Raw genomic sequence first — 13,811 nt, 5'->3', positions numbered from 1 at the left:
TCAGATTAAAAGGAAGGACAAAATGAGAAAGAATAAAGACAAAAGTGGATCATTTAAAATTCGGATTCGCCCTGGGCAACTAACTCTCCCTCTTCCAGACCCCAGATCTAGCTCAACAGAGCCTCCTCTACTTGCCCTTTCCACTGTTAGTTCAGCAAATTCAAGAAAAAGAGTTGCTAAGCAAAGAAACACAATTTGCCTTGCTCCTTCAAACATATTCTTGCTACTGGCAGTTTTGGGAGCTACCCCCATCAAATTAGCCACTTGAATTGCCTTAAATATCAGGGTAGTGCTGATTAAATTCATTTGCTAGAGAGGAAAATGCATTTTAAGGAAGGAGGTATGAGAGGCAGAACAGTTTTCTCCACAATTCAAGACATCTCAGTCCTTAAAACATGAAAATTGTGCCCTCGGAAGGAAAAGTCTTTGTAAAAAATGATAAAATGTGCAAAGCTTTTGAAGAAGTTTCGGTTGTAAGAAGCTCCCTCTTTACTCCTGCTCTTTAAACGAAACAAAAATACTTGAGAAAAAGTAGTATTGAGTTTTTGTAAGAAAAGGAATTAATTTGTGAATGGTGAAAATGTTTCGAGAGGAACTTTTCCATTGTGGAAAATTTAACCAACCATTGAAGCCAATTTTAAGCTGGCTTCTGTAGTGAAATTTAAGCTTGAGCTGGTTTTTGTTTTTTGTTTTTGTTTTTGTTTTTTTGGTATTAATGTGAAAATTCAGATATAGTAGCTTAAATCAACACTCATAGCTCTCATTAACAGAAAGTGCCTCACCTCTTGGGGTTACAGAATATTTACAACAACCTTACAGATAACTAATTTATTGTTGAAAGCAAGATCCTAGATAGGCAAGATGGTTGTTTTTCCACCACCCTCCACACGGAGAAGGATAGAGCATAGTCAGTTTTTAGATGAATATTATGCTGATATCATGCCAACCTTTTATCTTTACAGAGAGGCCAGTGAGAATGGAACTCTGAGCACAGTTTGTAACAAGCAGGACCGATGTGCACACAGAAGGAATGAAGTATGGATGTGAAAGAACGTAGGCCTTATTGCTCCCTCACCAAGAGCAGACGGGAAAAAGAACGGCGGTATACAAATTCCTCTGCAGACAATGAGGAGTGTAGGGTCCCTACCCAGAAGTCTTATAGTTCCAGTGAAACCTTGAAAGCTTTTGATCATGATTCTTCACGGCTGCTTTACGGAAACAGAGTAAAGGATTTGGTTCACAGAGAAGCAGACGAGTATTCTAGACAAGGTAGGTAATGGTTCTAGCAGGATGAGGCATGTTACTAACTTGTAGGTGCCACGTTTTCCCCAGAAGGGGACATGATTATTTTTACGGTTTTCGTGTCCGACTAGTTCTTATCCTGAGATGCTAGATGATCACACCGTATTCCAGATTAGAGGTAGAAAGGCACCTGTGGGTACATTGGCTCCAATGCACAGGGTATTCCACAGTTCCACATTCACATGTAAAGTTTATGGTTCTAAGCATGGCCAAATTTTGTGTGCATATGCCTGAAACTCAAGTCTGTAGGGCTCCTTTTTATTTGAATGAAGGTGTTCACGATTATAGCTTTTATAGTGAGAACTAGTACAAGCAAACCAGGAGCTGTGGAAGAGGAAAGTTACCTGTCCCTCACAAGAAAATAAGAACTATGACCCTAGATAATCTCATGTTCCATCCAGCCCAGCTATTTGCAAGGCTGCACATTATCAAGAGCCTGCCATCAAAGGGATCCATCTTCTTTCTCTTAGGTAACCTTGTACATTAAGATTACACCTGAAAACATTCTAGTTTCCTGTAAAATAGTCTGCTGTGGCTTGATCATTTGCATACATTTCTTGAACATTTTTACATTCCCTTTTTTTCTGTATCCATATCCTACCACTGGGAGAATGACATCTGCATCTTGACTTCACAATACTAAACTAACCAATTTTTGTGCTTAAGACAGTAGCTTATTTTTTTAATATTTATTTTTTAGTTATAGGTGGACACAATATCTTTATTTTATTTTTACATGGTGCTGAGGATTGAACCCAGTGCCTTATGCATGGTAGGCAAGAGCTTTACCTTCAAGCCACAACCCCGGCCCAAGACAGTAGTTTATTTTAAGGGAGGCATTCATAGTTATACAGTTCATTTAATACAGTCTTGAGATGTGGGCAAAATTACTACTAATAAAAACAAAATCCTTTTACATTCAAATCATGCATTACAATTCACACAGAACTTACTGTTTCTTAGTTAACCTAATCAGGAAATTAGTGGGGAAGAAATAAATCAAACCTAAATAGTAAATAATATATTTATTCTTTTCCAATCACTTCACAGACAGTGTGACTAAGAATTTGATATTGGGCAGGAACAAATTTAAGAAAAAATTATAGTGCAACAGTTTGTTTAAAACTTTCCCATGTTTCTTTTCTGCATTGTGGAAAGAGCCTTCCCTAGCTAGATGCAATAGTATTCACTTAGCCACATCAGTTTACACCAAAGAAAATTCATTTGATTCCCTAAAGAGAGATTTTTCCCCCCTTTAAGCATGCCTTGCTGATTGCTGGTATCAAATTTTATGAAAAAGGACAAGATAGCTAAAGATTTTAAATTCATTTTTAGAGGAGACATAGAACACATATTTGACATATGTACTCATCTTAAGTCAAGAGACTCAGTTCATTGTACCAATTCTAAACCTGATTTTTTCTCTCTTTCACACTGTCTACCTAGCTGAAATAGAGCATAAGTGTACATCATTCACCAATTAAAAAAAAAAAATAGGTAGTGTAGACAGGGATAAGATCTGAACCTAGCATGAAGACTTGCATTTTGTAATAAAAGTAACTCTTTAGTGCCCTGGGTTTTTTGTTATTGTTGTTGTTGTTTTGGTTAGGGGGCTACATTGTGGAATACTATTAGGAGAAAAAAAGTAACACATGGGGTGCTATGCATTGAGGAGACTCATCTCCACCCCAAGCAAGCATTTAGTTTTGGCAGAGTGGAGGAGGCTTAAACAGGTTAAAAATAGCGCACTGAAATTTTCACCTCCTAGGCAGCATTAATCCAGTGCAGACTGTTGTTGACGACATTGGCGATACCATCTGTGGAAACCCTGGAACGGACGTTCTTGGGGACCAAATAGTAGTATTACTCAGCTCCTTGCAAGCTGGGGACTAGTGAAGGAAAAGGGGCACAGCAAGGAGAAAGCGAGCAAGGCAGCAGACGGCGGCCTGGTGTCAGGAGCCCAGTGGAGAAGTGAGAAGTTTAAGAGCAGAAGTGAAAGGAAAAGCAGAAGTGCAGTGTTGGAAGGTGCCATGATTCACTGACAGGCTCCTCAATGAGAATGTATGAAAACACAAGTGGAACATAATGCTAATTCTGGCTAAGGTGAACTGATGCCTGACTGTGTGCCAAGGCGCTGAGTGGGTTGTGTGTGCAGTCACCTGATGACTAGGTCCTCCTGGTAGCCTCCTTCCACAGAGTGAGACTCAGGAGGCTTGGAGATCCCCTGGCTAGTGAGCACTTGACCCCAGGCCAGACTACCTCTAGTGCTCAGGATTCAAAGCTCTGTGCAGAAAATAGGCAATTCAGTGTACTAATAGCCCCTTGGAGTTATTTTTCTTCGACTCCGTATTAAAGTGGTGGTAGTGTGGATGGTGAGAAGTGGGCAAATGTGAGACATATATAGGAAATAAAATTAATCTGAGTGTGTACTGGGGTGGATAAGGATGAAGGTGGAGGAAGCATTGCAAATTCTTTTCCTTCCCTGTGGTTTGCTATGGGGTGTGTTTGTAGCAAGAGCCGTAGGTGTAGGAGAGAAATTAATAGGAAGAGTCTGCTATCAGATATATGTTTTCTTTTTTTTTTTAAGCAAGCATAATGAAAAATCCTCCCAGGCTTTCATTTTCTTTGAACCTGACAAATGTCAATTTTTCCTCACTGACTATTATGCTGTGGGATTAATTATTTAATTGACAAAATGTGCTTCCTGCGACAGCTCCTGACATCATACACATAATAAAAATGAAAGATGGAAAATATTAATAGTAGCCAAAGATCTCTGAAACAATTCCAAAGAATCATGCTCATTTAGCTTGCCCGTGGAGTTTTAAAAGAGCTCGTCACTCCTGCGTCCCCTTACTCCTTGAATGACATAAGAAAATGCCACTTCAGCTGGAGGGAGCAGAGACCCTGTTAATGCAATTACATGGAGAATTCAAATCTAGAAATGTGGTGTTTTTATTTTTATCCACCAAATTTATAGCCTATCATCAAACTTGATTTTAATCATTTTTTATGGCTTTACTGACTGGCAGGTGACTACTGTTAATTACGTGTTATATTTAGATACTCGAAGGCTGGGGATGATTTCATTTTCACAGTATGTGTAATTTGACTGGATCTCACATAGATCTCCTCTCTCTCTCTATTTCAATCTCTTTGTGTGGTTTATGGGTGATGGAAATAGTTGCTCTCTCAGCAGCTGTGGTGCTCTCCGTAGGTGTGATGGGGTTAGGGTAAAATGGCGTGTTTTGCATTCTTGGATACTATTTTCTTTGATTCATCTTTGAAGAGAATTTATCCCGTCAGGTCTGAGACACATTTCTTACGAAACAGCTGCATAAGATCATACCACAGTTTTGGAAAAGCGATAAAAGAAAAAAAAAATTTTTTTTTTTCTCTGCTTCATCTCTCTTGTGCTCTGCACATGCTTGTAGTTTTCTTGACCAAACAAGAATGCTGTCAACTCCAACAAGGAATATTGGTCATAAGGGCAAAATTTAAAAAGAGACAGTGTTTGGAAAAAAAAGAATATTTTTGTTTCACTAAACCGTAAGTCTAAGAAAACCAACTTTGAGACCATCCTAACTCAAACTGTTTAATAGTCAGTAATCCGTGTTGGGGCAGTGAATTTCAGGATTTCAAAATGAAAAGATGGTCAATGAAAAGATCATTTATTCTTTTTTTAAATTTTATTTTAAAGAGAGAGAGAGAATTTTTTAATATTTATTTTTTTTAGTTCTCGGCAGACACAACATCTTTGTATGTGGTGCTGAGGATGGAACCCTGGCCGCAATCATGCCAGGCGAGCGCGCCACTGCTTGAGCCACATCCCCAGCCCAAGATCATTTATTCTTAATTTCTAAATTGGCAATGGGGAGAAAGGTTGTTGGTTTTTATACTTTAAGAATTGGATCCTATCTATGTTTACACACAACTGAAATTAAAATAGAAAAAAACATTTTCAAAGAAGGGAAGAGAAGAAAGAGGAAAGCAGATTAACAAAGACAGGCACTCCGTCATTGCTAAGTGTGACTCACCTCTGGTGTTCCCTGACAGTGTGGTTCCAATTCCAGAAGCTCCTCTCTTTGGGACTTGGCATCTCTTCATTTTAATCATAAGCAGTAGTGTCCAGTAGCCTCCAGCTTCCACAATCATGGCTTATATTCTGACATTATGACATTGCATAAGTATGGTTTAGGAGAGTTCTGTTAGGGAGGCAAAAGAAAGTAGGTCCCATAAGTCCTGATTCTTCTGCTGCATCTTGAGCCCCAGTCCTTTATTTATTTATTTATGTTTCATGTGATGCTGGGGAGTGAACCAGGAGCCTTACACATGGTATGCAAATACTCTAGCACTGAGTTACATCTCCAGTTCTAGCCCATCTTTTACACAATATTGCAGATTCTAGACATGCCCCTTACCAAGAAAGAATATTAGAACAACTTGGGCTCTCTTGTAAATATTTATCCAGGGTTCTGGCTTGATGGTGGCTTGATTGATGCCTCATTCACCCATCTCCCAACCAACCCCTTATCTCCTCTGAGCTGAACTGTCATCAAGGTTGCAAATGGGAGGAGCTGAAAATCTATTAGGGTCCTAAAGGAACACTCTGATACAACTGTTTTCACTTAGGGCCTGGTGAGAGATCAGAATAGGATAAAGATGGAAAAGAACACTGCCACTTCATGGTTCCAGAGAGAGAGAGAGAGAGACTGGCCTGCATCTCCCTTGGATCTTGCCTGAGAGGAGCAGCTGGCTTCCTTGCCCCTCAGGAGCTGGGGGAACCTAAAAGATGCAGTTCCCCACTCTTGATATTATGAGAGTGCCAGCTATGGAAATCAAGGAGTAGAAAGGCTTGTCCTTAGAGTCTAACAGAACTTCCCACTATTTCTTAAGGCACCTCAGGAAAGTAATGTGCTTAATGGCAACCAGCAAGCAAGAAATGGAATAGGATGCAAGCAGACAGAGCCATAAGCATATAATGAAAATGAGCAGTGGAGATGACAGATGACCATGTGAACTGAAATTAAAAATTATAATATGAGCACTCACAGAAAACCAAGAACAACAATAATTTAAAAACCACCACCAACACAACCAACACTGGCAATCAAATAATAGAGGGAGGGAAAAGCCATAATTTTAAAATTTAAAAATAAAATAGAATGGAAGGTGTAGCTCAGTGGTAGAGCATTTGCTTAGAATGCATAAGACCCTAGGTTCCATCTCCAGCACCAAAATGAATACATAAATAATTGTTGAAATCCAAATGAATGGTTTTAAGGACAAAGTAGAAGTATCTAAACCAGAAAGCAAAATTAAGATAAACACACATGCATAACTGTGCACACACACACACACACACAGACACACACACACACACACACATTCCTAAGTACACACCAGAAAAGTTCTTTGGGGATAAAGACATTTCCCTTACAAAATTCTAAGGTAAAAAAAAAAAAATCAAGTAACTTTTTTTTTCTTTTTATAAAAGAAAATAAATAAGACTAATAATGATTTTCTTGTCTGAAACAATGAAAGCTAGAAGATAGTGGCATAATGCTTTAGGTGGTATATGCAGAGAAGATATTACAGAGAAGGAAAGATATCTTTTCTTAGAGATCACTAGGCTCATCACTAAGGCCCTATAACAAAAGGAAGATTAATAAGAGAAGAGCATACAAAGGTATTTAATTTACACTTTATGTGCCATGGAAACTTTCCTAAGGAAATGAAGATCCAAAGAAACAGGTAAATTTGTGTATTTTAATGCTTAGGTCTGATAAAGAGGTGAATAGTTATGGAGAAGTATAGACAGATGGAGTATGTTGTGATGGTAGTATAGCAACAGAAGAATCCTCTCTTTCCACCTACTAAAGTTACAATAATTTTAGTCTCTAAAGCAAACTGACAATAGACATCAATGGAAAATGTGCACAGATTTCTCAATGTGCAAGCCTATAGGAGTCACTGAAATGTGAAACCCAAGGAAGGACCAGATGGTTGAAGCTTAAGCAGTGTTCTCAGCTACAGAAAGCAGTATGGGCGTGGATCCTTTGGAGAGAAGTGGTGACACAAAGTCTCATCAGTAACAACTCTCCAAAGAATAAATAGTTGCTTATGACACACTGTCTCTGGGTGAAGTGTGGGACCTTGGGTCCTCATTTCCTGTGAGTTCTTGGCTAGTGATAACATCAGGGAGGGGTTGAAGACCCCTCTTGGTCACACAAGGCAACTTCAGAGCAAGCCCCTTCCGGCTTTGGGAGCGAAAGGGGAGATTGGTTTAACATGACCTGTTTGATCAGCTTCTTCTCTGCATTCTTGTGTTTTCAGAGAGAAGGATGTTCCTTTCCTCTGGATATAGGAAAGCTACCTTTCCAGTTGTAACCAAACACAATGGGTTCACCTCTTAACCAGTATAATACCCATGAGTACAACCAAGAGAGAAAAAGTGAAGAAAGATTTATTACTTAGAGAAAATGAGAAAGACTCTGAAGATAATTTTCAAAGGATTATCTCTTTAAACAAAGAAAGAAGGGGCTTTTATTGGGGAATTTGATACATAATTATATAGAAAAGACTTGTCATTGTAAGTAGAGGCCTATGCCTTCCTGAGCATGCTCAGTTTGAGCTCAACATCATGTGCTCAAAAAATGCAAGACAGAAATACCCATGGGTAGAGAATCTAGTATGATAATGAGAAAGGGTAAGTCACTGTGACTCAGAGAGTCGGGATGGTTCCTTGTAAGTTTCCCTGGAGGGCCTTATTTGGAAAACAAAAATAAAAAACAAAACAAAACAACTTTGAAGGAGTCTTCATAGTCATTTACAGGGGCAGCAACTCTCCCCTCTCCACCCACACATAGAGGGTTGCCCCTACCTGGTGATCAACACAATGAGGGCCTTGTGACCAGCTGTAGGGGAGAAAGTCAGAGAGTGGCCCTCCTAGGATTTATGACCTGTGTTCAAGGGAAAGAGATACAGGATGGGGGAGAATGGCCTTTTGTCTTTGCTGTTTTCTCAAATGCCAAGGTGCCATATTTTGTGGTAGCATGTCCTGAACCCCATCATGCCTTTCATCTCTCAGAATGAATGAAAGATAATTTGGGAGTACAAAAGATCCAGAGACTGTATCTACAATGGATAGGGTATATTCAGGGAGGAATACCAAGTTAGGCAGAATCACAGCCTGTGAAAAGGAGAGGTGATGAGCAATCAGCTTTATGGAATATATCGTTAAACCTCAAATGGTGGTTACAGAACAGCTGGAGGGAAGCTTTAACAAATGCTGAACTAAAAGTACTTATCAATCTCAGCTACTCTGTAGGTGGGGAAAAGTGGTAGGGAAAGTTAAAGTCTTGCGAAATCCCATCTCATCTGAAGATGGAGAGAGAAGGAAGTAGAGCTTTATTGGAGGTAAATAATTGCTCTTGCATTCATATAATAATGAAAAACATGTATTTGAATTTGAATGTCAGAAAGGGAAGGCAATCATTAATAGAATGAAACAAAGCACAATAGACCTACCTAATTAGCAGGGTAAAGGCAATGGATATCAACCTGACCAAATTAGCAAGAACAGCTCCAAGGAAAAGGAAGAAACAAAGAAAATCATGAAGAATCGTAAAACAAGAAGGAAGGAATAAAACCTGCCACATATTACATGAAACATAAATACACAAATCTTGACATTAACTATTCAATTGGTTCCTAAAAGTTACTGGCATTTATAAGGAACACACTTAAAATAGTTAAAAGAAATGGTTGAGAATGAAGAGACACCAGGTAAATACCAACAGAGAGCAGGAGCACCAGCATTAATATCAGAAAGGTGGAATTTATTTTAAAAACTCTAAACAAGGAATTGCATATTGATGCAACAATTCTTGAAAGCAGTATGGAGATTCCTCAGAAAACTTGGAATGGAACCACAGTTTGACCCAGTTATCCCACTCCTCAGCATATACCCAAAGGACTTAAAATTAGCATACTATAGAGAGTGGCTACATCAATGTTCATAACGGCTCAATTCACAATAGCTAAGCTATGAAACCAACCTAGGTGCCCTTCAATAGATGAATGGATAAAAAAAATGTGGTACATATACACAACAGAATATTACTCAGCCATAAAAAAGAAAGAAATTATGGCATTTGCTGGTAAATGGATGGAAATGGAGGCTATCATACTAAGTGAAATAAACCAGTGCCAAAAATCCAAAGGCCAAATGTTCTCCCTGATACTTGGATGCTGACTTACAATGTGGGGTGGGGGATTCACTGAATTGAACTGGGGGAATGGAAGGAAGGGAAGGGGGATGGAAATGGGGAAAACAATAGAATGAATCAGACATAGCTTTCCTATGTCATATGTGAATACAGGACCAGTGTGACTTCACATCAGGTACAACCACAAGAATGGGAAGTTAGACTCCATGTATGTAGGATATGTCATTCTACTGTCACATATAACTAAAAAGAACAAATTAAAAAAAAAAAAACTTTACACAAGATAAAAAGACCAATGAGCAAACAATAAAAGACACAGTACAGAGGACAAGGTCTCTTAAATTATGTACATTAAACAATGTAGTAGCTAAAGTTATAAGCCAAAACTATTGGGAAAAAGAGATTGCTGAAACACATTATAATGGGATGCGTTGATTCACCTCTTTCAGAATCAGGCAGATATAAAAGAAAAAAATTAAGAAAGCAGTTATGTAATATTAATTAATTTTTTAGCTATTATATGTGTGTGTCAGATATCTATAATGTCAGGTAGAAATTATAGTTTTTCACATTTGTATGGAATACTTTCATAAACGGATTCTGTATTTGGCGATAAAACAGAAACATAAACATTTAGAAAAGAAGAAACTTTATAAGCCAAAACATTTCATCATAAATTTAGTAAAATTAGAAACAAATAACAAAAATATAAACCAATGAAAACAACATTGCCCTAAGGATTTTGACATCATTGATTATGATAAGAAGCAACAGAAAACAAAAAAATTCTACTTCCAAAATTTATGGGTGATAGTAAAAGCCCTATGGATAGGAAAATATATTGCTAAGAAATACATTTAAAGAATAAATATAAACAATAAATGTATATAAATATATTCATGTTAAGAAATGTGTAAATGTGGGGAAAATAAACCAAATGAAATAGGAAAAGTTAGATAATCAAAGCTGGAATTTAAAACAAATTAAAAGCTGATTCTTTAAAAAGATTCATAGAGAGCCCCTATGAACAAAAAGAAGGAGAGATACAGAAAATATTTTAACAACTAAATGGGACTATGCTAAGCAGTGCATTTGAAAAATCTAGAATAATTTATTATTTCTCAGAAAATATGATTTCACCCAAATGATTTTAGAACATGGAGAAAACTTGTCAAAACCAAGTATCTCAGAAGAGATTAGGAAGGTGATTAAAACAGGTGCCATTAAAAAGTGCCAGATAGGTTCCTAGGTGAGATTTTTGTAACCTTCAAAGTACAACTAAGTTCAATATCAAAAAGCTACTTGACACCCCGAAAGATGGACTCCATCAAATTCATATTAAATTGCTATAGTCTGGGCAGGGCTGTAGCTCAGTGGTAGAACACTTTCCTAGCATGTTTGATCCCTTAGCACCACTTAAAAATAAATAAATAAAATAAAGGCATGTGTCCATCTACAACTAAAAAAATAAAAATAAAAAATTGCTATAGCCTAGTAACAAAATTGACTTAAGTAGTACAAAAGAGAAACTATGTAAACCAAAATTGCTTCTCATTATGTGTGCAAAAGTTCTAAACAGCTATATTTATATTTCCAGCAATATATAAAATGTATAACATGCTAAACCGAATTAATAACCAAGTGGTTACTAATCCTTGCTGTCAATGCAGGCTTTTTTCAATATAAGAAATGTGTTAACATAATTACATTAATTAATCAAAGTAGAAAAACATGAGCTTATCAATAGATGATAAAAAAATTTTAGATAAAATTTAGAAAACATTCTTTATTAAAATAAACTAATTATTAAAATAAACTAAGTCAAGAAGAAAAAACAAATATGATAGTCATGTGTAAGATGATTATTTTAAAAAGTTAAATAGCATTCAAAATGGTGGGATACTAGGACTTTTCAAATAAAATCAAGATCATATGGAAGTTTCAACAATAGTGTCACAATTACTATTCAGCATTACTCCAGATGTTTTAGTAAATGCAATAAGAGAAGAAGTTCCAACAATTGATGTATATTTTGGGAAAAGTTAAAATTAGCACTTTTGTTAAATGTATGACTATATACATAGAAAATCCATGTGTCTCTAGAAATTAAAAAAAATTGAATTTGATATGAATTTTGTACTTGAATGAATACAAGATAAATGTATTGATAACATAGGTAATATAGTTAATTTTGTTCTCATGGTTTCAGTCCATGGTCAGCTGACTGTTTCTCTGGGCCCAAGGGAAGGCAGATCATCATGGTAGAAGGTTGTGTCCTAGGAAATCTGATTAGCTAATGGCAGCCAGAAACAGAAACAGGCTGGGGAAGGAGCCAGAGATAGATATAGTCCAAGGCTACACACCTACAGTGACCCGCCTCTTCTAGCCACACCTATCTGCCTACAATACCACCCATTAGTTCTTTCAACTCTGATTAGGGGTCTGACCTCATCAGTGGATTAAGCCAGCAAATGGGTTAGCCTAAATGCCCACCTCTGAATTTTCCTATATTGGGGACCACACTTCCAACACGTGCTTTTCGGGGGACAGTCAAGATCTAAACCATAACATATGCAATTGCAGTAGTTACTAAGCAATCACTGACTTAATTTGGAAGTCAGGAAAAAAAAAAATGACCTATATCACAAAGGCAGCAAACACTATAAAATTCTTTGAAATAAATTTTATAAGCATAATAGGGGACCCAAAATGAAGAGATCTGTAAACTATTATTGAAAGACATAAAACAATATCTGAATGAATGGAAAGATAGGCAATGTTTTTGGATTGAAAGGCTAAAAGCATAAAAATGTCCATTCTCATTAAACAAATGTATACAAGTCAAAACTATCAAATAAAATCCCAATGGGTTAGGGTTATTTTTAATTTTAGTAAGTGATCTTATAATTCAAGTGAAAGAATAAATGTCTAAAAATAGCCAAAACATGTTGAAAAGGCAAATAGAATAAAATGGGCTTATTATATAATTTCTAAAATACTATGAAGCTTCTATTATCACATGTATATTTTATTGGTACAAATAATAAATAGATTCGTGGAATAAACTAAAATTTCCTAGTATGTACAGAAATGTAACATAAAACAAAAAAATTTTTTTTATTCAGTATGATTTGATAAATGGTGCTGGCACAACTGGTTATCCATCTGGAAGAATATAAAATTGGACCCATATCTCTCAGCATATTCAAAAATAAATTAAGATGGATTAAAGACAAATGTAAAAAAAATAAAGCAATAAAAATTTTAGAAGTTAATTTGGGAGACTGACTAATACAGGAATGTCATGAGCTACGAATAGCAGAAAACCCCCCAAACAGTGGCTTAAACACCTAAGAGAATTAGTATTATTTTTTTTTTTTTGCAAATAAATCCAAAGATAGACTGTCCAGGGATGAAAGATGCCATCAAGGACCCAGATTCCTTCTATCTTCTTTTGCTTTGCCACCCTTAGCATGTGGCTTTTGTCCTGTGAATCCCCAGGTGGTTGCTGTACTTTCATATTCCTGTTGAAATAACAATGAACGCAGAGGTGAGGAGGCTCTTCTCTGCATTGGACTGCTTCTTTCACTCCCCTGAGACTTCCTCCTACAACTCTTTTTTTCAGGACGGTTATGCACGGCCATTCTTAGCTGCTGGAAAGGAAATGTGTACTATTTTTGCTTGCCAGTTTATATAACAGGAGATGGCAAGGGGAAAGGGGATGTGGATCTCCACAATATGGACCAGGGACTATAAGTACACCCCAAGAGCAGGGGAGACTATTTTAATGGAAACAGAAATAGGCTTCTGTAATTATTTTTGCAGACTTTTCATATGTAAATGAAAATACCCAGAAACAAAATCATTACACGGGGAAATATATTTCTAATCCATAGAACATATGTAAAGTTTATATCTACAATAAGATGAGTAACTTGTACATAGTGAAAATAAATAATCCAGTGGGAAAATGGTAGGAATAGACAATTCACAAAAGCGAAATTCAAATGGTCAATAAACTTGAAACAGTGAATTAGTTTACCTCTTAGTCAGGAAAAGGCAATAGCTAATCCCTAATTTAACATCCCTACACACAGCTCCTAACCTTCATTGACCATTCATGTAACCAAGGTAATCATCAATGATTTGCTTAGGAGTTGTCTCCCAGCATGGTAAACAGAAAATGCAATGAAGAGTCTCCTGTGTTAGGTCTCCTTGTTTGGAATTAGGATTGTGTGTTTCCAAAGAGACAGTCTCCTCTGTGGAAGCCATGCTCCC

General features: G+C 36.9%; 1 protein-coding gene across 2 annotated transcripts in view; it reads left to right on the top strand.

The window, feature by feature from the left end:
• Window positions 1-1,037: 1,037 nt before the first annotated feature.
• Window positions 1,038-13,811, top strand: part of Tenm3 (teneurin transmembrane protein 3) — a 439,811-nt gene continuing 427,037 nt past the window's right edge. For both annotated transcript variants that reach the window (XM_026400587.2, XM_026400586.2), the window contains exon 1: window positions 1,038-1,269. In XM_026400587.2, the coding sequence (XP_026256372.1) occupies window positions 1,038-1,269 (232 nt within the window). The remainder of the gene's footprint in view (window positions 1,270-13,811) is intronic.

This window comes from Urocitellus parryii, chromosome 14 (assembly GCF_045843805.1).
Source record: "Urocitellus parryii isolate mUroPar1 chromosome 14, mUroPar1.hap1, whole genome shotgun sequence".
Taxonomy (NCBI): Eukaryota; Metazoa; Chordata; class Mammalia; order Rodentia; family Sciuridae; genus Urocitellus; species Urocitellus parryii.
This window is presented reverse-complemented; position numbering and strand designations above follow the sequence as displayed.